Source organism: Oncorhynchus tshawytscha, linkage group LG31 (assembly GCF_018296145.1).
Source record: "Oncorhynchus tshawytscha isolate Ot180627B linkage group LG31, Otsh_v2.0, whole genome shotgun sequence".
NCBI classification, from domain to species: Eukaryota; Metazoa; Chordata; class Actinopteri; order Salmoniformes; family Salmonidae; genus Oncorhynchus; species Oncorhynchus tshawytscha.
In genome coordinates this window covers 20,647,322-20,674,229 of record NC_056459.1, presented here as the reverse complement: position 1 = coordinate 20,674,229, position 26,908 = coordinate 20,647,322, and the positions used below count along the sequence as shown (strand labels likewise).

Here is a 26,908-nt window from a genome sequence, read left to right as displayed (position 1 = left end):
CCCACTTAAAAAGATGAGAGGCCTGTAATTTTCATCATAGGTACACTTCAACTATGACAGACAAAATGAGAAAACAAAATCCAGAAAATCACACTGTAGGATTTTTAATTAATTTATTTGCAAATTATGGTGGAAAATAAGTATTTGGTCACCTACAAACAAGCAAGATTTCTGTCTCTCACAGACCTGTAACTTCTTCTTTAAGAGGCTCCTCTGTCCTCTACTCGTTACCTGTATTAATGGCACCTGTTTGAACTTGTTATCAGTATAAAAGACACCTGTCCACAACCTCAAACAGTCACACTACAAACTCCACTATGGCCAAGACCAAAGAGCTGTCAAAGGACACCAGAAACAAAATTGTAGACCTGCACCAGGCTGGGAAGACTGAATCTGCAATAGGTAAGCAGCTTGGTTTGAAGAAATCAACTGTGGGAGCAATTATTAGGAAATGGAAGACATACAAGACCACTGATAATCTCCCTCGATCTGGGGCTCCACGCAAGATCTCACCCCGTGGGGTCAAAATGATCACAAGAACAGTGAGCAAAAATCCCAGAACCACACGGGGGGACCTAGTGAATGACCTGCAGAGAGCTGGGACCAAAGTAACAAAGCCTACCATCAGTAACACACTACGCCGCCAGGGACTCAAATCCTGCAGTGCCAGGCGTGTCCCCCTGCTTAAGCCAGTACATGTCCAGGCCCATCTGAAGTTTGCTAGAGAGCATTTGGATGATCCAGAAGATTGGGAGAATGTCATATGGTCAGATGAAACCAAAATATAACTTTTTGGTAAAAACTCAACTCGTCCTGTTTGGAGGACAAAGAATGCTGAGTTGCATCCAAAGAACACCATACCTACTGTGAAGCATGGGGGTGGAAACATCATGCTTTGGGGCTGTTTTTCTGCAAAGGGACCAGGACGACTGATCCGTGTAAAGGAAAGAATGAATGGGGCCATGTATCGTGAGATTTTGAGTGAAAACCTCCTTCCATCAGCAAGGGCATTGAAGATGAAACGTGGCTGGGACTTTCAGCATGACAATGATCCCAAACACACCGCCCGGGCAACGAAGGAGTGGCTTCGTAAGAAGCATTCCAAGGTCCCGGAGTGGCCTAGCCAGTCTCCAGATCTCAACCCCATAGAAAATCTTTGGAGGGAGTTGAAAGTCTGTGTTGCCCAGCAACAGCCCCAAAACATTACTGCTCTAGAGTAGATCTGCATGGAGGAATGGGCCAAATACCAGCAACAGTGTGTGAAAACCTTGTGATGACTTACAGAAAACGTTTGACCTCTATCATTGCCAACAAAGGGTAAATAACAAAGTATTGAGATAAACTTTTGTTATTGACCAAATACTTATTTTCCACCATAATTTGCAAATAAATTCATAAAAAAATCCTACAATGTGATTTTCTGGATTTTTTTTCTAATTTTGTCTGTCATAGTTGAAGTGTACCTATGATGAAAATTACAGGCCTCTCTCATCTTTTTAAGTGGGAGAACTTGCACAATTGGTGGCTGACTAAATACTTTTTTGCCCCACTGTATACAGTGTGTGCAAATAAGGTAAGATAAGGGAGGTAGGGCAATAAATAGGCCGTAGTGGCAAAATAATGACAATTTAGCAATTAAACACTGGAGTGAATGATGTGCAGAAGATGAATGTGCAAGTAGAGATACTGGGGTGCAAAGGAGAGAAAAAATAAATACAGTATGGGGATGAGGTAGTTGGATGGGCCATTTACAGATGGGCTATGTTCAGGTGAGGTGAACTGTAAGCTGCTCAGCTGGTGCTTAAAGTTAGTGATGGAGATATGGGTCTCCAGCTTCAGTGATTTTTGCAATTCGTTCCAGTCATTGGCAGCAGAGAACTGGAAGGAAAGGCGGCTAAAGAGGAATTGGCTTTTGGGGAGACCAGTGAAAATACCTGCTGTAGTGCGTGCTACGGGTGGGTGTTGCTATGGTGACCAGTGAGCTGAGATAAGGCGGGGCTTTACCTAGCAAAGACTTATAGATGACCTGGAGCAAGTGGGTTTGGTGACGAATATGAAGCGAGGGCCAGCCAACGAGAGCATACAGGGGGTAGTATATGGGGCTGTGGTGACAAAACGGTATGGCACTGTGATAGATTTCATCCAATGTGCTGAGTAGAGTGTTGGGGGCTATAGGGTTCAAAAGTGTTCCTGATTCCTCTCAGTAGAATCTGTCTTCCCACGGGTAACTCTAGAAAGATGTTCCTCGTCTCTACATTTCAGTTTAATCCTCTCAGTAAAATGTTTGTCCTCTCTCTCTCGGCTTAATTTGGGTTTCTACTGAACAAACCCCTGGATGTTAAGAGGTTTTCTCATCACTTACAGTAGAATCAGCAACGTTTCCCATTCCTCTTTCCCCTCTCTCTCGGTTTATCTCCTGAAAGCATTAATTGTAATCCTAATCCTGATTGGGCAGGTAAAAGTAGATTAGTTAATCAAGTCAATAATCAGGTGGAAGGAGAGACATGAGGAAGGAGAGTGCAGACAGCTTGGAGCCAGGAGAATTATAACCTCCTCACTAGGTAATTATGCGTCTTACTCTCACAATGTATTCTTTGTGGTAGACCGGGATTTTGCGTTTGCTTCATACTCAGCGATTTGGATTTGCCAGTTTAGCACCATTCCCATTGGATTAGATTAGGTTCCAGTAATATGTGGGCCCATTTCCTGTTATGTCTCTTGGTCAATCACATATGTTGTTGTAAGAGGGTGTTTTGAGGGTCACAGCTTTCCTTTAACATGCTGCAAGAGATGGACTCTCTTCAAAAACAATGGTCTCCTCAGTAGGGCCAGGACGATACTAGTATCGCAATATTTTTTCCATGGCTAAAATGAAAACAAGAAGCAGATCTCACTTTTTGGTCCTTTTAAAAAACCTGCTACATGTAAAATAGTGTTCTATAGCTTGGAAAATATATACGTGAATCTGGATGACAACATAATGATGTTTATTTCCAACATTAGAGCTGTTTTCCTAAAGATGTTAAATCCGCTTTGTGTTTTGTTTCCTTGCCACGATATTAACGAGTATCGCAAAACTGGTATTGTCCCAGCCCTACTCCTCAGTTCAGCTTGAAGCCCCAAACAATTCAAAATGCTTAAAACAGCCATTGAAAAGCTTGATAACAGACCTGTGGATGTCTGGATGGCTATTCTGAGAGGAGTCAGCAGTCTAGTCTCGCTGCGTTCCAAAAGGCACCCTATTGTTCCAAAAGGCACCCTATTCCCTATGTAGAGCCTGGGTTCTGGTCAAAAGTAGTACACTATATAAGGCATAGGGTGGCATTTTGGACAAACCCCAGTCCGTCATTATTACACAGGACAGCAGCAGGCCTAGCCTGTGTAACTGGCTGAATGATTGATCTTATGGGTTATGAATGCTTGTAATGGCTCTTTATATGGGCTGGACATGAAAGCAGATATTGACCTTCACATGTGCTTCAGCTTGTGTGAGTGACATTCCTGGTTCACATGATGTCAGGCAATGCTCGCTGGTTTATTGATGCCCCAATCTGTGGTGTGTACATCTCTGGGTTGGAGTGTGTGTGTGTGTGTGTGTGCGTCGCTAGGCGCTCTCAGAGGACTGAATTTATTCACTTGCTCGCAGAATGCTCTTTATCTGTGTGTGTCTGTAGGTGATATACGGCAGGCTCTGTCCCCAAGCCAGACCCCAGCACTCTTCTTTTAGAACAAAGTGTCTCAGCAGTTTCACATGGTCTCCACCCCTCCACCAGACCATCACATGTGGCCAGCACTGTAGCCCTCTACGTCTGCTCTGGTAGCTACATAACTGAGGCAGTTTTGCCCCAAATATTACCCTATTCCCTATAGTGCACTACATTGGGTAATTGGACCGTAGGACTCTAGTCAATAGGGTGGCATTGGGACTCTCAGTCTTGGAACAAAGCAGGAAAAACACAGCCTGTGACACTCATCTCTTTCTAGCGTTCTGCCCATGCTAAGTTCAGAGGTTGATATGTAAAGAAAGCCCCATTTAGGCCTTTTCAATCGGGGGTTATGAGTAATTAAAAATGGATTTGAAAGCCAGGCAGTAAGATAACTTGAGGACAAGCATATTTGACAGTAGTGATTGTTGTGTTTGTCCTACCTGACACCCCCACACTCATTCAGTCTGTCTGTCTGTTTTAGACACTGCTCTTTGCCTCTCTGTCAACACTGAGCTGCCAGCAGCTTTCAAATTCACCGGTGAGAAGAGTGCCTTGCTTTCTAAAATGCTTCAAAGAGAAAGCCTTGTTTTGAGAAAGCCGTGTTATCTCACCTCCCTTTTCCCCTGCGCTAAGATAAATGTAAGCATTAGGCACTCCCAGGCCATATATCTCCCTCCCTGAATGTGTGTGTCCTGGGGACAGATTGAGGAGCAGGTGTTTGGGCCCTCTGCCAGACAGAGGGGCTGTGGGGTCAGGCACCAGGCAGGGGACAGAGCAGACCAGGGCCGTCCACCACAGCCCCATATGGTCCTCCATACGTTACACTGACCACAGTGAAGAGACCTTGACACTGACATGGGCCACGCGGGTCAGGCTGGTTCTTAGCGAGTGTTAGCATTAGTGCAGTGAGGTGTGATCAGTCCTATTAAAGCTAGCCTGGCTACTAGCATCACTAGCCTCTACTGCTGACCTATCTAGTTGGTGATCCAGTGACAAAGAGAGAGGACCATATGCACTGAAGTGATGCTAGTTTATTAAAGAGACACTGGGCTAATGGACTAATCTTTTAAGCCCTGGATGAACAGTCAATCCAGAGGTCTCAAGCTGCCTTTCACATGGTGATTTGATCAACTGGCGCTTGGATATATTGATTATTAAAGGACTTAGGTTTTCTTTACCAACCCTATACTCATTACTCAGGAAGGACAGACTCTTTAGAGACATCATGGTCTGTCCAGGAGCATATGGTTCATTCTGGGCCTCAAGCTCTTTCTCAGAAATCTAACTATTACAACTATAGACACCCCTATAAGTAATATATGCTTGGTTGATCTGGTTATAGGCTGAGAGACCTACGCCACCTACACATCTCAAGTCAATGTAATAATGTTCAAGTGATGGATCATGGGACCGATGTTGATATGAAACCAACTGCAAAATAGTATTATTTGGGATGCGTGTCAATGTTGATCATTGTTCTGTAGCCTCTTGATTGTTGAGTTGGATGGCTGGTGTCCATCTGTGGTCTACGGGTTTATTTGGTCTCTACTCTCATCCAAATGGCACCCTATTCCCTCCATAGTACATTACTTTTGGCATATAGGGCACTACATAGAGAATAGGGTGCCAAGACAGTGTGCTCAAACACAAAGCCAGGGTAGAATGAGAGGCATTGAGAAGGCAACAGTCTCTCTCTTTAAAAAAAAACATTCTGTTGCCACTTGACATTTCACCACTTCAGTTGACCTTAGCCTACATACCCACCTGCAGTTTGTCTGGTTCCATTCCACACACATCCACACACACAAAGTGCATGCCAATTTTATGACTCATCCTTCTCATTGTACTCTTGCTGTACTCTCCTGACAATTGATTAACCCTGTTCTGAAACCTGAGAGACTAAAACCACGTCTTTCCGTCCTGTCTGTCTGTCTATGGCCACTCTGAAACCCAACCCCGGAGGACTTCCTTCAGATTGTTACCCTGCCATCCGGTTCACTTTGAACTGTGACACTGACAGATTATGGTGTCATCATAGGAGTCCCCTTCTGTGCCAGCCCTGGCCCCAATGGGCCCTTATGTGTCAAAGGTAGTGCCCTATTTGGGAATATGGTGCCATTTGGGAGCCACAGAGCTTTATCTCCCAGGCAGCTAGGGGGCGCTCTATGACCAGGGACTGGGTTGGGTTGGAGCCGCCAGGCTGCCCTCTAGGATTATCATTGACCCACTAAACCACATGCTGCCTCGACTCCACTGAACCTAATGTGCTGAACTGACAGATCAACAACCGATCAAACCAACTGACCTCCCTGTTGTCTCTCTTTCTCTTGTAGATATTTCAAGAATTTCCTACTACACAGGTGAGTGGCCTTCAGAACTACAAGTGATCTCATACTGTATGCTGTGAACTACAATAGATCTTATACGCTGTGAAAGTTTCTCATTATCTTCTGGTCAGATAAACCTTGGTAGGCAGGTCTGATTTATAGTGGTGCTCTTCTGATGAATAGACGGCTCCTACTAGATAAGTCTGTCATCTACATTTAATGCACCAACATCGACTCATATGAAGGGCACATCCACTTATTCCCAAGAGGATCTAGGCTACTATTCTTAGTGACCAATCAGAAACACATCTTTTGACCAATGGGTAAAATAATGTTAACAAATGGTCCAAACCTGTGTCTATCATAATCCGTTCACAAGTTCTTGTAGTTTTTAGCCTTGTAGTAAAAAATCTGGGGGAAAGCATTGCGTCAGCAAAGCTGGATGCTGTGTGAGAATTAAGGCTGATTTACAGGGTTAGTGTTGAACTCGTCATCTTTCTTCTTGAATCCGGAGGATATAAAACAATATAGAGGTAAGATGGATATAGTTTAAGGCATTTCATTTTGGTATTTTAATAATTTAGTGTACGCTTTTCACATTAATGCGAAATTCGTAAGATTTCTTACAAAAACAAGTATATCTCTGTGAAATGTCAGCGGTGCACAGAGCATAGCTTTTTATTTTCAAAGTCTTTTACATTTAATTCAGCATGCGTCATGATAAATGAGCTTTTTGGGATCCACCGAAACAGCTTTGCAGACTACCACCACAACATGTGAACTCTGTCAACACAGCTTGGTGTTTATTATCAGATGTATTAGGTTACAAAATCCAACTTTTTGGATATAATGTTAATGATACGTTAGAAGGACCCCACTGAACGATTTAGAACATGAAGAATCATATGTGTCTTGGTCAAATGTATTTTTATAACATAAGGAAGTTACATTTCATCACCCAGGCATATTTTCACTCACTCTTCCATCCTCGAAGTGAAGTCATATTAGTCCCCTCCACCGAGAGTGTCTGTGTTCAGAGTGTAAAGATATATTTCCTTGAGATTATTTAGGAAGGGGATATTAGCTGAGCTGAAGGGGAGAGAGAGCGAAGGTGTGTGTGTGTCCTGTGGATGATGAAGGTCACTGGGAAGCCTGTTTGTCCGTCTCACTCCTTAATGAGACTACACACACACTAAAATGTCCTTTGGGTTTCTTCATTCTACTGCTGTAAAGTCTCTGGCACTTGAATTCCATGTACCTAAACTAGAGGTCGGCCGATTATGATTTTTCAACACTGATACCGATTATTGGAGGGCCAAAAAAGTCGCTGCCGATTAATCGGCCAATTTTTGTATTTATTTATTTGTAATAATGACAATTACAACAATACTGAATTAACACTTATTTTAACTTAATATAATACATCAATAAAATCTATTTAGCCTCGAGTAAATAATGAAACATCTTCAATTTGGTTTAAATAATGCAAAAATAATGTGTTGGAGAAGAAAGTAAAAGTGCAATATGTGCTATGTAAGAAAGCTGACGCTTCAGTTCCTTGCTCAGAACATGAGAACATATGAAAGCTGGTGGTTCCTTTTAACATGAGTCTTCAATATTCCCAGGTAAGAAGTTTTAGGTTGTAGTTATTATAGGAATTATAGGACTATTTCCCTCTACACCATTTGTATTTCATCAACCTTTGACTATTGGATGTTTTTATAGGCACTTTAGTATTGCCAGTGTAACAGTATAGCTTCCGTCCCTCTCCTCGCTCCTCCCTGGGCTCGAACCAGCAACACAACGACAACAGCCACCATCGAAGCAGCATTACCCATGCAGAGCAAGAGGAACAACCACTAGAAGGCTCAGAGCGAGTGACGTTTGAAACTCTATTAGCGCGCGCTAACTAGCTAGCCATTTCACTTCAGTTACACGCTTGAAGTCATAAACAGCACAATGCTTGACGCACAACGAAGAGCCGCTGGCAAAACGCACAAAAATGCTGTTTGAATGAATGTTTACGCGCCTGCTTCTGCTTACCACCGCTCACTCAGATACTTAGATACTTGTATGCTTAGTCAGATTATATGCAACGCAGGACACGCTAGATAATATCTAGTAATATCATCAACCATGTGTAGTTAACTAGTGATTATGATTGATTGTTTTTTATAAGATACGTTTAATGCTAGCTAGTAACTTACCTTGGCTTACTGCATTCGCGTAACAGGCAGTTTCCTTGTGGAGTGAAACGAGAGAGAGGCAGGTTGTTATTGTGTTGGACTAGTTAACTGTAAGGGTGCAAGATTGGATCCCCCGAGCTGACAAGGTGAAAATCTGTCGTTCTGTCCCTGAACGAGGCAGTTAACCCACCGTTCCTAGGCCGTCATTGAAAATAAGAATGTGTTCTTAACTGACTTGCCTAGTTAAATAAAGATTAAACATAGGTGTAATAAAAAAATTTAAATCGGCACATCGGCGCCGAAAAATACCGATTTCCGATGGTTATGAAAACTTGAACTCGGCCCTAATTAATCGGCCATTCTGATTAATCGGTCGACCTCTAATCTAAACGCCATACCAGAACTCCATAGCCGTACCTAAACTCCATACCAGAACTCAATAGCCGTACCAGAACTCCATACCAGAACTCAATAGCCGTACCAGAACTCCATACCAGAACTCCATAGCCGTACCTAAACTCCATACCAGAACTCCATCGCCGTACCTAAATTCCATACCAGAACTCCATAGCCGTACCAGAACTCCATACCAGAACTCCATAGCCGTACCAGAACTCCATACCAGAACTCCATAGCCATACCAGAACACCATACATTTTTTTATAGAATGTGTAATGAACAACGTGTTTAGTCTCACTCACCCAAAGGCCATTCAGACAACTTGACACAACTGTGGGAAGCATTGGAGTCAACATGGGCCAGCATCCCTGTGAAACACTTTCGATACCTTGTAGAGTCCATGCCCTTACGAATTGAGGCTGTTCTGAGAGCAAAACAGAGGGGTTCTTAATGTTTTATACACTCAGTGTGTATATACAGTGCATTCGGAAAGTATTCAGACCCCTTCACATTTTCCACTTTGTTATGTTACAGCCTTATTTTAAAATTGCTTATTAAACTGTTTTTTCCCCCTCACCAATCTACACACAATACCCCATAATGATAAAGTAAAAACAGGTTTTTAGAAATTTGTGCAAATGTATAATAAAAAATAAAAAATCACACTTATATAAGTGTTCAGACTCTTTACTCAGTACTTTCTTGAAGCACTTTTGGCAGCGATTACATCCTCGAGTTTGGCCGGTTGGCCAGCTCTAGGAAGAGTCTTGGTGGTTCCAAACTTCTTCCATTTAAGAATGATGGAGGCCACTGTGTTCTTGGGGACCTTCAATGCTGCAGACATATTTTGGCACCCTTCACCAGATCTGTGCCGCGACACAATCCTGTCTTTGAGCTCTACGGACAATTCCTTCGACCTCATGACTTGTTTTTTTATCTTTTATTTATTTTATTGTTTTATTTCACCTTTATTTAACCAGGTAGGCCAGTTGAGAACAAGTTTTCATTTACAACTGCGACCTGGCCAAGATAAAGCAAAGCAGTGCAACACAAACAACACAGAGTTATTCATGGGATAAACAAACATACAGTCAATAACACAATTGAAAAATCTATATACAGTGTGTTCAAATTTAGTAAGATTAAGGAGGTAAGGCAATAAATAGGCCATAGTGGCAAAATAATTACAATTTAGCAATTAAACCCTGGACTGATAGATGTGCAGAAGATGAACGTGCAAGTAGAGATACTGGGGTGCAAAGGAGCAAAAAAATAAATAACAATATGGGGATGAGGTAGTTGGGTGGGCTATTTACAGATGGGCTGTGTACAGGTGCATTAATCGGTAAGCTGCTCTGACAGTTGATGCTTAAAGTTAGTGAGGGAGATATAAGACTGCAGCTTCAGTGATTTTTTTGCAATTCATTCCAGTCATTGGCAGCAGAGAACTGGAAGGAAAGGTGGCCAAAGGAGGAGTTGTCTTTGGCGATGACCAGTGAAATATATCTGCTGGAGCTCGTGCTGCTATGTTGACCAGTGAGCTGAGATAAGTTGGGGCTTTACCTAGCAAAGACTTATAGATGACCTGGTGTCAGGTCACGCATGCACAGATGTCAGACACACACACACACAGTTGTTGTCCCTTTTGTGTCCCCTGCCCTCCTAAATCCCTATAGTAATATTGGAGAATGATGAAGTGACCCAGCTCCATAAAAGACATGATAACGGAGAGAAACCTCACGGAATAGAGGAAATAAATACTCCTCTTTAGTTTGGCTATACAAACACCTGGGCTACATTCAGTAGGGCACATCATATCAAAACATTTTGCAACATTAGACCAAAATGAGCATTTCTTATCAGACATGTTAAGGTAGCACCTGTCAATTAAAAAATAATAATAATCCCTAACTGATAGCTATAGAGCTGAGTTTGCATTGGACTGTTATTCCTCTCAATGAGCTGCAGCATCTGGAAGCCATTTTGGCATATTGATATTTAGAATGGCAGATTTTAGGGGATTGATCAAAGTAAAGTTAGTTTGTTCATTCACAACCCCCCAGACTGTGTCTTCTGTCTGTCTAGCTAGCACCTCATCTTCTTTGACGACCACAGAAACTCTGAGGACAGCTTCCAAACGCTGCACTCTCTTTCTGTGTGTGTCCCAAATTACACCCTTTTCCCTATAGAGTGCGCTACTTTTGACCAGAGCTCTATGGGAGTAGTGAAAATTGTGCCATTTGGTACGTACCCTTTGTCTCTACACATCCCAGGCCTTCCGGTGGTTGGGCTAAATAAGGTGGTCACTGCACGTTGTATATGTTAATTGCTCCAGCCCTCTTTAGCAAGGCAGATATATAGCAATCATCACCAGGGAATACTGATTAGGAGTTCAAATGATGTAGTGGCATTGTTATGTAAATGACTCATTAAATTAAAGGCAAGTAATCATTGATAATCCCTGTTTCTCTGTTTCATCTGGGTTGGGTTACATGGGTTGAGTTCTGCAGGGTTAGGAGGTTTGGGAGTTAGCTTAAACCTATCACTGTTCAAATGTTAAAACTGCTATGTAGGCTTATGATACCTATCATTCACCCACATAGGTTAATAAAACCTATAATACACGTTTGTAGGTTTATAATGGTCCTAGAATCTAGATCATGTTTAATTCCAGTTGTGCAAAGCCATACAGAATGCTCTGAGTCTCCCTGGATAAACCAGAGATGACAAGGTCATGGTTTAAAATGGCATCCATTCTTAGATCAATATTCACACATTCACACATTCTATTGACGTTCCATCTGGATCGATTGCACTTAGCTAGCTACAGTAGATTGTGTAATCCAGTGGTGTGTGACACACACAAACCTCCATGACTATGTACTGTATGGTTAGTGGAACCCTTAACGGCGACAGAAGGGTAAGATGTACAGGCTGTTCTAGAGCCTACCTGAGCAGCTGTGGGATGGCTGATCTGGGATCTGTCCTGGGTTCAGACTGTGTGTGTTTGTGTGCACTAAACTCCTATCACTGTCAGTGGGGATATTCAATGTTTGTCTTCAATCATCTTTTCAATGAAGAACGTTGCATACCAGATACACCTGCTTATTTGTGTGTGTGTATTCCGTATTTGCAGGATGTCATGATTGACAGTCCCCCCCTCCCCCAGTTATACAAGTAATTTGTGATTCTAATCCACATAATTTAAAATGACTAGGTAACCATTTAACTATGGCCTTAGAGACTCCTACAGTATGTAATTAACCATGGTCTTATAGACTCCTACAGTATGTATTTAACCATGGTCTTAGAGACTCCTACAGTATGTATTTAACCATGGTCTTAGAGACTCCTACAGTATGTATTTAACCATGGTCTTAGAGACTCCTACAGTATGTATTTAACCATGGTCTTAGAGACTCATACAGTATGTATTTAACCATGGTCTTATAGACCCATACAGTATGTATTTAACCATGGTCTTATAGACCCATACAGTATGTATTTAACCATGGTCTTATAGACTCCTACAGTATGTATTTAACCATGGTCTTAGAGACTCCTACAGTATGTATTTAACCATGGTCTTAGAGACTCCTACAGTATGTATTTAACCATGGTCTTAGAGACTCCTACAGTATGTATTTAACCATGGTCTTAGAGACTCCTACAGTATGTATTTAACCATGGTCTTATAGACTCATACAGTATGTATTTAACCATGGTCTTATAGACTCATACAGTATATATTTAACCATGGTCTTATAGACTCCTACAGTATGTATTTAACCATGGTCTTATAGACTCATACAGTATGTATTTAACCATGGTCTTATAGACTCCTACAGTATGTATTTAACCATGGTCTTATAGACTCCTACAGTATGTATTTAACCATGGTCTTAGAGACTCCTACGGTATGTCTTCCTTTGTCTTCTCTAATAGAACCCAGGCCTGCAGACAGACCAGTTACATATTCAGCTGATGATTGCATGCACCACTGAACCATACGGCTGTGTGTGTTTCTGTGTGGGCCTACTCTCAGCCACTGCTCCCAGCCGTGTAAGGTTTGGTGTCTGTATGGTTTGGTAACACGTGTCCCAGCCTGGTGTCTGTATGGTTTGGTAACACGTGTCCCAGCCTGGTGTCCGTATGGTTTGGTAACACGTGTCCCAGCCTGGTGTCTGTATGGTTTGGTAACACGTGCCCCAGCCTGGTGTCTGTATGGTTTGGTAACACGTGCCCCAGCCTGGTGTCTGTATGGTTTGGTAACACGTGCCCCAGCTTGGGCCCTTGCTATTGAAATATGGACAAGGGAGCGGGGAGGAGGGGTGGGTGAGAGGCTTTTGTTTGGGAACAGTGGGCCGGATGTGATGTGAGCTGAATAGCTGGGAAGAGCACCTCTCCCTCTCCATGGGGTTCAGTCATAGCCCCTTTGTCTGTCTGCCCCGGCTGTTTCTGGGGTTCTCTGTCTCTCTGATCCACTATGTTCCAAATAGCACATTGTTCCCTATATAGTGCTCTACTTTCCACCAGGAACCATAGGGAATAGGGTGTCATTTGGGATGCAGGCCCAGTCCACATGAATACCCATAGATGGAGCAGCCAGGCAGGGCTACTCTCTTCTGCTCCTCTTCTCCTCCTCTCTCCTTCTCTGTTCTCCACCCCCTCTTGTTTCATTGGCAATCTGCTCAGTAAGCAGACAATGATTAAATTAACTGGCAGCATAAATCTCTGCCTTCAACTTAAACTCACCCACAGGGGCCAGTCTGTGATGCCACATACAGTGTCTTCAGAAAGTATCATTCCCCTTAAAGCCTGAATTCAAAATGGATTCAATATGTTTTTCTCACCCAACCACACATACAATACCCCATAATGACAAAGTGAAAACATGTTTTTGGAAATGTATTGAAAATTAATTGTGGAAATATCTCATTTACATACATACACTAACATTCAAAAGTTTGGGGTCACTTAGAAATGTCCTTGTTTTTGAAAGAAAAGCACATTTTTTTTGTCCATTTAAATAATATCAAATTGATCAGAAATACAGTGTAGACATGGTTAATGTTGTAAATGACTATTGTAGCTGGAAATGGCAGATACATTTTTTTATGGAATATTTACATAGGCGTGCAGATGCCCATTATCAGCAACCATCAGTCCTGTGTTCCAATGGCACGTTGTGTTAGCTAATCCAAGTTTATCATTTTAAAAGGCTAATTTACCATTAGAAAATCCTTTTGCAATTATGTTAGCACAGCTGAAAACTGTTTTCCTGATTAAAGAAGCAATAAAACTGGCCTTCTTTAGACTAGTTGAGTATCTGGAGCATCAGCAATTGTGGGTTCAATTACAGGCTCAAAATGGCCAGAAACAAAGAACTTTCTTCTGAAACTCGTCAGTCTATTCTTGTTCTGAGAATTGAAGGCTATTCCATGCGAGAAATTGCCAAGAAACTGAAGATCTCGTACAACGCAGTGTACTAGCGCAAACTGGCTCTAACCAGAATAGAAAGAGGAGTGGGAGGCCCCGGTACAGAACTGAGCAAGAGGACAAGTACATTAAAATGTCTAGTTTGAGAAACAGATGCCTCACAAGTCCTCAACTGGCATCATGGCAAGCAGGAAGGTTACTGGCTTTTTCTGTGGCTAAACCAACTAGTTTGTAATTTAACAATTTTATTCATATTTACAGATGGCATACAAGTTTGTAAAGTTCACATGTTCCAGAAGGAATTTCTGCCAATACGGCATTTTGATTTAAAAAATCCTTATGTTCAAAAGGCTCTCCTGTGAAGTAGTGACGTGTGACATACTCCTAGTTTCCTGAAACAAGTCACATATAAGGTCCCACAGGGTGCTTTGCTGGTGACACTGGGAGGGATATATTTAGAATTCAAGGCACACTTAACCAGCATGGGTACCACAGCATTCTGCAGCAATACGCCATCCCATCTGGTTTGTGCTTATTGGGACTATCATTTGTTTTTCAATAGGACAATGACCCAACACACCTCCAGACTGTGTAAGGGCTATTTGACCAAGAAGAGAGTGATTGAGTGCTGCATCAGATGACCTGGCCTCCACAATCACCTGACCTCAACCCAATTGAGATTGTTTGGGATGAGTTGGACTGCAGAGTGAAGGAAAAGCAGCTCAGCATATGTGGGAACTCCTTCAAGAGTGTTAGAAAAGCATTCCAGGTAAAGCTGGTTGAGAGAATACCAAGAGTGTGCAAAGCTGTCATCAAGGCAAAGAACTGTGTTCTTCTCCAAAGAATAATAATAAGATTCTTAACTTGTCATGTCAGTAAAAACATAGCAATGATTCGAAGGAAGGTGGTTTACCCCAAGTTGTCTATGGATAATATTATAGCCTTATAGGCAGCAAATGTGTCCAAAATAGCACCCTCTTCCCTATGTAGTGCACTACTTTCAACCAGGGCCCATAGGGTGCCACTTGAGACTGAAGCTGTGTTCTCATGTAAAGCATTTGAGACGAAGACTCCATGTCCTAGACATCCCCTCTGGGCCATCTCACTGTAATTAACTACATTGAGGTTTGAGAAAATGAAATCATTATGGTATTTCCTCTGTGCAGATTGCCAGGGGTCTCAGATCATCACAAAGGTTAGCCGTTAATGCTATCATTGACTGCCAGGGATTCTTTCTTCCAATGGATGCTTATTGCTGCTTCTCTCGCTGCCTCTCTGCCATTTTCTCTCTCTCTGTCTTGATCTACCTCTTTTTTTTCTCTCTTTCTGTATAGACAGGAGTAATTATATCATTTGGTGAATGTATTTCCATTTACTTCCCTATTGGACCTACCGCTCAGCTACTGTTCTATTGGTTATCATATTAATTTATTTCATTGTCCAGAAGCCAAAGACACAATCCTAGTTATATTAGCAGGCCATCCTAGTTTAGATTCCCCTAGTTTAGAGATTTTCACCTCTGTCACGTATGTAACCGCTATCAGGTGCGCTGTTTAGAATGGTGTTTTCCTAAGTGCGCTGTTTAGAATGGTGTTTTCCTAAGTGCTCTGTTTAGAATGGTGTTTTCCTAAGTGTGCTGTTTAGAATGGTGTTTTCCTAAGTGCTCTGTTTAGAATGGTGTTTTCCTAAGTGCTCTGTTTTGAATGGTGTTTTCCTAAGTGCTCTGTTTAGAATGGTGTTTTCCTAAGTGTGCTGTTTAGAATGGTGTTTTCCTAAGTGCTCTGTTTAGAATGGTGTTTTCCTAAGTGCTCTGTTTAGAATGGTGTTTTCCTAAGTGCTCTGTTTAGAATGGTGTTTTCCTAAGTGTGCTGTTTAGAATGGTGTTTTCCTAAGTGCTCTGTTTAGAATGGTGTTTTCCTAAGTGCTCTGTTTAGAATGGTGTTTTCCTAAGTGCTCTGTTTTGAATGGTGTTTTCATAAGTGCGCTGTTTAGAATGGAGTTTTCATATGTGCGCTGTTTAGAATGGCGTTTTCCTGCAAATTGCATTTTGGCAAATGTTTGAAAATTAAATTTTGTTGTCTGCTTCATTACATTAGTTGCATGTTCTGGATGCATTACCATAATCTACATGTGGTTTCTGTGGGTGGACACCCTAATTAATGGGTTATGGTTAATGCATATGGGTCCTGTAAATTTCTCAAATGGCTGGTAATTAAAATCTGCCCAGTCATGTTGTCCTGCGTCACATTTTCCTAACGGAAACCCCGACACACACAGCCTCCTCTAGTAGTGAGTGCTGTGGGGGTAGAGTGGAGCGGACCCAGGGTCAGTGTTGATTTGCAGCCTGCCTGGCCGGAGGGGGTTGGGGCTCGGTAAACAGCAGTGGGCTGGAGGACTGAATAGAACCTAGGCTCAGATTAGCATATTAATGAGGCCTATACTAACCCCCTGGCCCCCCCTCTATTCACTTCAATTTAAAGGCTTTATTGGCATGGGAAACATATGTTTACATTGCCAAAGCAAGTGAAGGATTCTCTCTCTCTCTCTTTCTCTCTCTTTGCACTCGCTCCTCTCCCTACACCCACTTCTCTGACTGAGTGAGCGGAGTACACAGGCTGCTTCTGTCTTTTCTGGTTCTTCCTCTCATTCAACCTGAAACAATTGCTTTCTCCGTCTCTCCATATCCTTCTCTCCATTCTTGCTGTCACTCTGCCTCTCACTCTCCTCCCATTCTTACATACTCTCTCTCTCTCCCCCCATTATTACACTCTCTCTGTCACTCTCACTGTCACTCTGTCACTCTCTGCACACACCCTGTCATACACTCTTCCTCAAGTGAGTTTAGCACACTGGTCTCCTACCTCAGAATGAGTACAAAGTGAAGCGAGCGGTGTGGAGTTACTTGTGTTGTTTTGGACTACTGTTCTCTGTTTTCCTGTTCTCCTCTCCTGCGAGGTGGCGGGAGTTGGTTGCGGGGCACCTGGGCCAGGATTAGTATTCTGGGGGAAGGCTCTCAGCCGGAGGCTTAGCAACGCTAACCAGCCAGCCAGACGGACGGACAGCCAGCCAGACAGAACTACTCTGGATTTCTCCACTGGGACAGAAGTAGCAGAACAAATGAGCTGTATATTCACAGTGGAGGGGCTAAAAACCTCAACACAGTGTTGATCCACCGTATTCTTCCTGCCCCTGTTTCAGGGCTGAAAACTGGGCCAGCACTTGGCTGGGACTCCCTCTCTTACTCTGGATGTCTTGGATGTGTTTCTCTCTCGGAGCCCCTTCCCCCTCCTGTCCCAGACCCTAGTGCTGTCTCTGGACCAGGGGTTGACTGGTGGAGTAGACTGGGGGAGTGGGTAGAGTGAACTGGGGCTGTGTGGATCTGACTTGGCCCTAGGTGTCGGGGATTAGGAGCATTGTGGGCCGGCGTAGACGGGGAGGTTGGTGTTACTTGGTAAGGAGGTAAAGGGTTAGTGTGGTGTAGGGGGATGTTGGTGTTACTTGGTAAGGAGGTAAAGGGTTAGTGTGGTGTAGGGGGAGGTTGGTGTTACTTGGTAAGGAGGTAAAGGGTTAGTGTGGTGTAGGGGAGGTTGGTGTTACTTGGTAAGGAGGTAAAGGGTTAGTGTGGTGTAGGGGGAGGTGGGTGTTACTTGGTAAGGAGGTAAAGGGTTAGTGTGGTGTAGGGGGAGGTGGGTGTTACTTGGTAAGGAGGTAAAGGGTTAGTGTGGTGTAGGGGGAAGTTGGTGTTACTTGGTAAGGAGGTAAAAGGGTTAGTGTGGTGTAGGGGGGGAGGTGGGTGTTACTTGGTAAGGAGGTAAAGGGTTGGTGTGGTGTAGGGGGAAGTTGGTGTTACTTGGTAAGGAGGTAAAGGGTCAGTGTGGTGTAGGGAGAGGTGGGTGTTACTTGGTAAGGAGGTAAAGGGTTAGTGTGGTGTAGGGGGAGGTGGGTGTTACTTGGTAAGGAGGTAAAGGGTTAGTGTGGTGTAGGGGGAGGTTGGTGTTACTTGGTAAGGAGGTAAAGGGTTAGTGTGGTGTAGGGGGAGGTTGGTGTTACTTGGTAAGGAGGTAAAGGGTTAGTGTGGTGTAGGGGGAGGTTGGTGTTACTTGGTGAGGAGGTAAAGGGTTAGTGCGGTGTAGGGGGAGGTGGGTGTTACTTGGTAAGGAGGTAAAGGGTTAGTGGGGTGTAGGGGGAAGGTGGAAGCCCTGGCCTCCATGCGGTTCTGTGAGAACTCTGGGTGTTGGCCGGCCGTGGGACCCGAGACAGAGAGAGCAGGGGGACCAACCAACATGGAAACCAGTCCCGGCTGCAGCCTCTTCCCCATGTGCTGGGCTGCAGGTACTACTACTAACTACTAACTCTGAACTTCCACTACTTATTTTTCTTCTCCTCCTCCCAACTTATTCTTCTTCTCCTCCTCCCAACTTATTCTTCTTCTCCTCCTCCCACCTTGTTCTTCTTCTCCTCCTCCCACCTTATTATTCTCCTCCTCCCAACTTATTCTTCTTCTCCTCCCACCTTATTATTCCCCTTCTCCCACCTTGTTCTTCTTCTCCTCCTCCTACCTTATTATTCTCCTCCTCCCACCTTGTTCTTCTTCTCCTCCTCCCACCTTGTTCTTCTTCTCCTCCTCCCACCTTGTTCTTCTCCTCCTCCTTCCACCTTGTTCTTCTTCCTCTCCTCCCATCTTATTCTTCTTCTTCTCCTCCCATCTTATTCTTCTTCTTCTCCTCCCATCTTGTTCTTCTTCTCCTCCTCCCACCTTGTTCTTCTTCTCCTCCCACATTATTCTTCTTCTCCTCCTCCCACCTTGTTCTTCTTCTCCTCCCACCTTGTTCTTCTTCTCCTCCTCCCACCTTGTTCTTCTTCTCCTCCCACCTTATTCTTCTTCTCCTCCTCCCACCTTGTTCTTCTTCTCCTCCCACCTTATTCTTCTTCTTCTCCTCCCATCTTGTTCTTCTTCTCCTCCTCCCACCTTGTTCTTCTTCTCCTCCCACCTTATTCTTCTTCTCCTCCTCCCACCTTGTTCTCCTCCTCCCACCTTGTTGTTCTTCTCCTCCTCCCACCTTGTTGTTCTTCTCCTCCTCCCACCTTGTTGTTCTTCTCCTCCTCCCACCTTGTTCTTCTTCTCCTCCTCCCACCTTGTTGTTCTTCTCCTCCTCCCACCTTGTTCTTCTTCTCCTCCTCCCACCTTGTTCTTCTTCTCCTCCTCCCACCTTGTTGTTCTTCTCCTCCTCCCACCTTGTTGTTCTTCTCCTCCTCCCACCTTGTTCTTCTTCTCCTCCCACCTTGTTCTTCTTCTCCTCCCACCTTGTTCTTCTTCTCCTCCCACCTTGTTCTTCTTCTCCTCCCACCTTGTTCTTCTCCTCCTCCCACTTTGTTCTTCTTCTCCTCCTCGCACCTTGTTCTTCTCCTCCCACCTTGTTCTTCTACTCCTCCCACCCTATTCTTCTTCTTCTCCTCCCACCTTATTTTTCTTCTCCTTCTTCCATATCCTCACCATCTACCTGTGTTCGGTCGATCAGAAGAGTGTTTAGCTAGTCGCGGCTGTTGTTTTTCTGTTATAGTTTAATCCTGACTGACTGACTGTGTTGTGTAGCCTGCCTGTTGTGATGCCATAGAGGAGTGTGTTGAAATCATTAACATTCCAAACTACAGAGTGACAGATTTCATACCGATTACATCTTTATAGTTTTGATGCCCCCCCTTGTTTTGCTTGAACGGTTGTCGTTTATCTTTCTGTGCAATGCAGCAAGCTCTGCTATTTTAAAGGGCACAACGCATCCCAGAGAAGTGGCATTTCTCCACATAACGAGTAGTAACCTTTAGAAACCTGTCTGTGAAAGATGATAGGGACGTTACCATGATACTGCAGTAGGGGAGCTGCAAGCTTTGTTTTCCCTGTGGAATGGATGGTGTGTGTGTGCACATATTTGTCTTAGTTTGTGTTCGACACACACACACAAACTAAGATAAACTAAATCAAACTAAGACAAATATGTGCACACACACACAAACTAAGATAAACTATGTATTTGCACATATGCGTAACTGTGTGTGTGTGTGTGTGTGTAACTGTGTCTGTGTGAATTTTTTTGTTTGCGTGTAGATGTTGCATGTTTCAGAACCACAGGGTTCAGCTCCCTTTCACATGTTGCCCATAGAACCCACAGCTGACCTGATTGCTTGAGCAGCTGCTGATAATGGAGGCTGGGACCTGTAGCAGTCAATTCCATTTCTAGCCAGACTCCCACTTTGAGTGGCTTTCTTTGTCTGCATGGAAAACACAACATGTGAATTTAAAGCACCCTATTGTCACTGAGCATATGCTTCAGCATGCCATGTGTCAGTCAGTCGTCAACTATCGGGGAGGGGAGAGAGAAGAGGAGAGGGGAGAGAAGTTGGGAAAGAGGAAGATTAGGAGAGGGGGGAGGATAGGTAGAGAGAGAGAGAGAGAGAGAGAGGGGAAATAGGAGGAAGGAGAGTGAAAAGAGGAGAGAAGGAGAAGGGAGGAGGAGAGGAAATAGTAGAGGGAGAAGAGGAGAGGAAAAAGAGGAGAGGGAGGGAGGGAGAAGGGGAGGAGAGGGAGGAGAAGAGGAGAGGGGGAGAAGAGGAGAGGAAAAAGAGGAGAGGGAGAGGAAAAATAATAAGAATAGAGGGAGAAGAGGAGGGAGAGGGAGAAGAGGAGAGGGAGAAGAAGAGGAGAGAGGGAAAAGAGGTGAGGGGAAAACGAGGAGAGAGGGAAAAGAGGGAGGGGAAGAGGAAAATGGGGGGGAGAGGTAAAAGAGGAGTGGGAGGAGAAGAGAGGGAGAGGAAAAAGAGGAGAGGGAGGGGAAGAGGAGAGGGAGAAAGAGAGAAGGAAAAGAGGAAGAAGATGAGGAGTAGAGGGAAGGAGGAGGGAGAAGAGGAGAGGGAAAGAGGGGAGAGAGGGAAAAGAGGAGAGGGAGGAGAAGAGGAGAGAGATGGAAAGAGAGGGAAAGGGAGAAGAGGAGAGGGAGACACGTGGAGAGGGAGAAGAGGAGAGAGAGAGCTAGACGTGGAGAGGAGAGAGACGTGGAGAGGAGAGGGAGAGAGAGACGAGGAGAGAGCGAGAGACGTGGAGAGGAGAGAGCGAGATAGACGTGGAGAGGAGAGCGAGAGACTAGGAGAAAGAGAGGAAAGAGGGACAGAGAGAGAGCAAGAAACGCAGCGAGGAGAGAGAGACATGGATAGGAGAGAGAGAGACGTGGAGAGGAGAGAGCGAGAGAGACGTGGAGAGCGAGAGACTAGGAGAAAGAGAGATGTGGAGAGGAGAGAGCGACGAGAAGAGAGAGCAAGAGACGTAGAGCGAGAGCAAGAGACGTAGAGCGAGCAAGAGAGACGTGGAGAGGAGAGCGCAAGAGAGACGTGGAGAGGAGAGCGCAAGAGAGACGTGGAGAGGAGAGAGCGAGAGAGACGTGGAGAGGAGAGAGCGAGAGAGACGTGGGAGAGGAGAGAGCGAGAGAGACGTGGAGAGGAGAGAGCGAGAGAGACGTGGAGAGGAGAGAGCGAGAGAGACGTGGAGAGGAGAGAGAGAAGAGAGAGCAAGAGACGTAGAGCGAGAGCAAGAGACGAGAGCGAGCAAGAGAGACGTGGAGAGGAGAGAGCAAGAGAGACGTGGAGAGGAGAGCGCAAGAGAGACGTGGAGAGGAGAGAGCGAGAGAGACGTGGAGAGGAGAGAGCGAGAGAGACGTGGAGAGGAGAGAGCGAGAGAGACGTGGAGAGGAGAGAGCGAGAGAGACGTGGAGAGGAGAGAGCGAGAGAGACGGAGAGAGAGAGCGAGAGAGACGTGGAGAGAGAGAGCGAGAGAGACGTGGAGAGGAGAGAGCGAGAGAGACGAGAGGAGAGAGCGAGAGAGACGAGAGGAGAGAGCGAGAGAGACGTGGAGAGGAGAGAGCGAGAGAGACGTGGAGAGGAGAGAGCGAGAGAGACGTGGAGGAGAGAGCGAGAGAGACGTGGAGAGGAGAGAGCGAGAGAGACGTGGAGAGGAGAGAGCGAGAGAGACGTGGAGAGGAGAGAGCGAGAGAGACGTGGAGAGGAGAGAGCGAGAGAGACGTGGAGAGAGGAGAGCGAGAGAGACGTGGAGAGGAGAGAGCGAGAGACGTGGGAGAGGAGAGAGCGAGAGAGACGTGGAGAGGAGAGAGCGAGAGAGACGTGGAGAGGAGAGAGCGAGCAAGACGTGGAGAGGAGAGAGCGAGAGAGACGTGGAGAGGAGAGAGCGAGAGAGACGAGAGGAGAGAGCGAGAGAGACGTGGAGAGGAGAGAGCGAGCGAGACGTGGAGAGGAGAGAGCGAGCGAGACGTGGAGAGGAGAGAGCGAGCGAGACGTGGAGAGAGCGAGCGAGACGTGGAGAGGAGAGAGCGAGCGAGACGTGGAGAGGAGAGAGCGAGCGAGACGTGGAGAGGAGAGAGCGAGCGAGACGTGGAGAGGAGAGAGCGAGAGACGTGGAGAGGAGAGAGCGAGAGAGACGTGGAGAGGAGAGAGCGAGAGAGACGTGGAGAGGTTAGAGCGAGAGAGACGTGGAGAGGAGAGAGCGAGAGAGACGTGGAGAGGAGAGAGCGAGAGACGTGGAGAGGAGAGCGAGAGACTAGGAGAGAGCGACAAGAAGAGAGAGACATAGCGAGAGAGCAAGAAACGTAGAGCGAGAGCAAGAGACGTAAAGAGAGGAGAGAGACGAGGAGAGAGGGACATAGAGAGAGAGCAAGAAACGTAGAGCGAGAGCAAGAGACGAGGAGAGAGGGACATAGAGAGAGAGCAAGAAACGTAGAGCGAGAGCAAAAAAACGTAGAGCAAGAGATGTGGAGAGGAGAGAGAGAGACGTGGAGCGAGAGATGTGGAGAGGAGAGCGAGAGAGACGAGGAGAGCTAGAGAGACGTGGAGAGGAGAGCGAGAGAGACTAGGAGAGCTAGAGAGACGTGGAGAGGAGAGCTAGAGAGACGTGGAGAGGAGAGCTAGAGAGACGTGGAGAGGAGAGCTAGAGAGACGTGGAGAGCGAGAGAGCGTGGAGAGAGACATGGAGACGTGGAGAGAGAGCGAGAGAGACGTGGAGAGGAGAGCGAGAGAGACGTGGAGAGGAGAGCGAGAGAGACGTGGAGAGGAGAGAGCGAGAGAGACATGGAGAGGAGAGAGCGAGAGAGACATGGAGAGGAGAGAGCAAGAGAGACGAGGAGAGCGAGAGACTAGGAGAGAGATAAGGCGTGGAGAGGAGAGAGCGACGAGAAGAGAGAGACGTACCGAGAGAGCAAGAAACGTAGAGCGAGAGCAAGAGATGTAGAGAGAGAGCAAGAGATGTAGAGAGAGAGCAAGAGACATGGAGAGGAGAGCAAGAGACATGGAGAGGAGAGCTAGAGAGACGTTGAGAGGAGAGCTAGAGAGACGTGGAGAGGAGAGAGCGAGAGAGACGTGGAGAGGAGAGAGCGAGCGAGACATGGAGAGGAGAGAGCGAGCGAGACGTGGAGAGGAGAGAGCGAGCGAGACGTGGAGAGAGCGAGCGAGACGTGGAGCGGAGAGAGAGAGAGAGTGACGTGGAGAGAGCGAGAGACGTAGAGAGAGAGAGACGTGGAGAGGAGAGCTAGAGAGATGTGGAGAGAGAGCGAGAGAGACGTGGAGAGGAGGGTGAGAGACTAGGACGAAGAGAGAGATGTGGAGAGGAGAGAGAGACGTGGAGAGAGCGAGAGACGTGGAGAGGAGAGAGAGATGTGGATAGGAGAGACGTGGAGAGGGGAGCGAGAGACTAGGACGGAGAGAGAGAGAGAGAGGTGTGGAGAGAGCGAGAGACGTGGAGAGTAGAGAGAGACGTGGAGAGAGAGAGACGTGGAGAGGAGAGAGCGAGAGAGTGACGTGGAGAGGAGAGCGAGAGACTAGGACGGAGAGAGAGAGGTGTGGAGAGGAGAGAGAGACGAGGAGAGAGAGCAAGAAACGTAGAGCAAGAACAAGAGACGAGGAGAGAGACGTGGAGAGTGAGAGAGACGTGGAGAGGAGAGAGCGAGAGAGACGTGGAGAGGAGAGAGCGAGAGAGACGTGGAGAGGAGAGAGCGAGAGAGACGTGGAGAGGAGAGAGCGAGAGAGACGGGTAGAGACTAGGAGGGAGAGAGACGGGTAGAGACTAGGAGGGAGAGAGACGTGGAGAGGAGAGGAAGATGGGGAAAGGAGAATGAAATGGAGAGAGGAGAGGGAGAAGAGGCATGGAAAAGGAGATGGGAGAAGGAAAGGGTTTGAATACGTGACAGTGATGTAGTGTCAGTCTTAGCATGGCTCATTGCCAGTAATGTCTTCCATCTTTCTGTCCTATGGGACTCCCAATCACGGCCGGATGTGATACAGCCTGGCTTTGAACCAGGGACTGTAATGACACCTCTTGCACTGAGATGCAGTGCCTTATACCGCTGCGCCATTCGGGATTCCTATATAATGCTCTGCTTTTGACCAACACCCTACTTGTCCTGGTCAAAAGTTGTGTATTATATAGGGAATAGGGGCCCATTTCAGATGCACCCAGAGTCTCAAGCAGCATTGAATGCATGGTCCCCCCAGTTTGTATTAGATAGTCAGGTGCTTGGACCCTACCATGCCAGGTAGGATCCAGATTAACCCAGTCCAACCAGCACCTTGGCTCGACACAAAATGTGGTTGTCAAGCAGTTTGTCCAGGTGGCTAATGATGTTGGTTGTGAAGTTGAGTCTGGCAGTAGATCCTGGGCTACAAAGCACATCTCTACACCTCTCAGATAGTCTAAAAAGTCTCCCCAGTAGACGTCGACCCCAGCTCTCCCCAGTAGACGTCGACCCCAGCTCTCCCCAGTAGACGTCGACCCCAGCTCTCCCCAGTAGACGTCGACCCCAGCTCTCCCCAGCAGACGTCGACCCCAGCTCTCCCCAGTAGACGTCGACCCCAGATCTCCCCAGTAGACGTCGACCCCAGCTCTCCCCTGTAGAGACCCCAGCTCTCCCCAGCAGACGTCGACCCCAGCTCTCCCCAGTAGACGTCGACCCCAGCTCTCCCCAGTAGACGTCGACCCCAGCTCTCCCCAGTAGACGTCGACCCTAGCTCTCCCCAGTAGACGTCGACCCCAGATCTCCCCCTCGACCCCAGCTCTCCCCAGTAGACGTCGACCCCAGATCTCCCCAGTAGACGTCGACCCCAGCTCTCCCCAGTAGACGTCGACCCCAGCTCTCCCCAGTAGACGTCGAGCTCTCCCCTAGCTCTCCCCAGTCCCCAGACGTCGACCCCAGATCTCCCCAGTAGACGTCGACCCCAGCTCTCCCCAGTAGGCGTCGACCCCAGCTCTCCCCAGTCGACCCCAGCTCTCCCCAGTAGCGTCGACCCCAGCTCTCCCCAGTCGACCCCAGACGTCGACCCCACCCCAGATCTCCCCAGTAGATGTAGACGCCGACCCCAGATCCCCAGATCTCCCCAGTAGACGTCGACCCTAACCCAGCTCCCTGGAGAGATAAGTCCAGCCAGAGAGCCTGTTTCTAGCTGCTGATTAGATAAATCTGCTTTGAAGGTCTTCCATGGTGCTGGTGTTGTCGAGGACTGAGGAATCAGAAACGCCCTTTCTAATCTAGGTTAACAGGGATTCCTCCTGCCTGACATACACTGGTGTGTGGGGTTGTGGGTGTTTGGCATTTATTTATCCCTGTTCTGCTTTACTTCACACTCTTAAATACAGAACAAACATTACCATTTTAAAAAATGTAAAAAATCTAATGAATTGTTGCTAGGTAATGTTCACCAGCGCTAGTCAGCTGTACTTGCGGCAAAACTCAGGTATTTTTCATCCTATATCTTGTTCTCCATCTTCTTTTCAAATAGGGAGTCAAAATGTTTTCAGCACTTTTATATCCATGACTGATCAAAACTCATTTTCTCATGGCTCTCTCTTGTCCCTCTGCAGCAGACATGGTGAGCAATATTGGAACATTACATTGCAATAAAATCGCAGTATTGAATCACAATACATATAGAATCTTGAGAATCACAATTCATATCTTATTGGCACCTAAGTATCCCAGTAATATTGTATATTGAGATCCCTGCACTTGGGCCAAGATACACATAAGCAGACCAAGTACAGTAAGGCTGCGTTTAAACAGGCAGACAAATTCTGATATTTTTCCCAATTATGGGCAAAAGAGCTGATCTGATTGGTCAAAAGATCAGAGTTGGGCTGCCTGTGTAAACTCAGCCTATGTGTACACCCTCAGACACACCTTTACACGCAGAAGGTACACAGAACACAGACAGGCATACGGGACTGTGGTTATGTAAACTGCTCTGACTAACATGGCCATTGTCTGTACAGTACTGAGCTGCCTGCTCTCAGGAGGTCAGCTAGAGGGGCTCCATCCAGGGGCCTCTCTCTCTCCCTCTCTCTCTATCCCGCTCTCTCGCTTTAACCCAACTCTCTTTTTCTTTCACTCAATGCTCTCTCTCTCTCTTTCTGTGAGGATGTACAGGGTGAACCGTTCAACCCTCGACTCCTTGCCCACAGAACAAAGAAGCCCTCTTCATCAGAGAGCCTGTCCCCCTTTGCCTCACTTGTCTGTTTATGAGAAGAGAGAAGGAGCCTCTAACTGGTCTCTACAGAACTGTGCACCAGCTAGTTCAGTACACTACCTTACCATGAATACTCAGATGGAAAGAGGTCTATACTAGCCTATGCAACAAGGACATAAGTAATGCAGGGGGTCAGATGCATATTCTAATCTACATCAAATAGAAAGAAGTACTATTAATAAATGAGGGATTATGCCTATTAAGTATTCACACCCCTTTACTTTTTCTAAATGTTGTCATTACAGCCTGAATTTAAAATGGATTAAATTGAGATTTTGTC

The 26,908-nt window shown here is 46.0% G+C and overlaps 1 protein-coding gene across 23 annotated transcripts in view; it reads left to right on the top strand.

Moving 5' to 3' along the window:
* The window catches only part of ptk2aa (protein tyrosine kinase 2aa), a 166,086-nt gene that overhangs the window by 50,730 nt on the left and 88,448 nt on the right, over positions 1 to 26,908 (top strand). For 6 of the 23 annotated variants that reach the window (XM_042310506.1, XM_042310505.1, XM_042310507.1 and 3 more), the window contains exon 1: positions 17,993 to 18,390. In XM_042310506.1, the coding sequence (XP_042166440.1) occupies positions 18,267 to 18,390 (124 nt within the window). In that variant the 5' untranslated portion in view covers positions 17,993 to 18,266. Of the gene's footprint in view, positions 1 to 6,040; positions 6,068 to 17,969; positions 18,391 to 26,908 lie in introns of those variants that run through there. The other 17 variants (XM_042310503.1, XM_042310502.1, XM_042310500.1 and 14 more) reach the window with 8 other exon arrangements.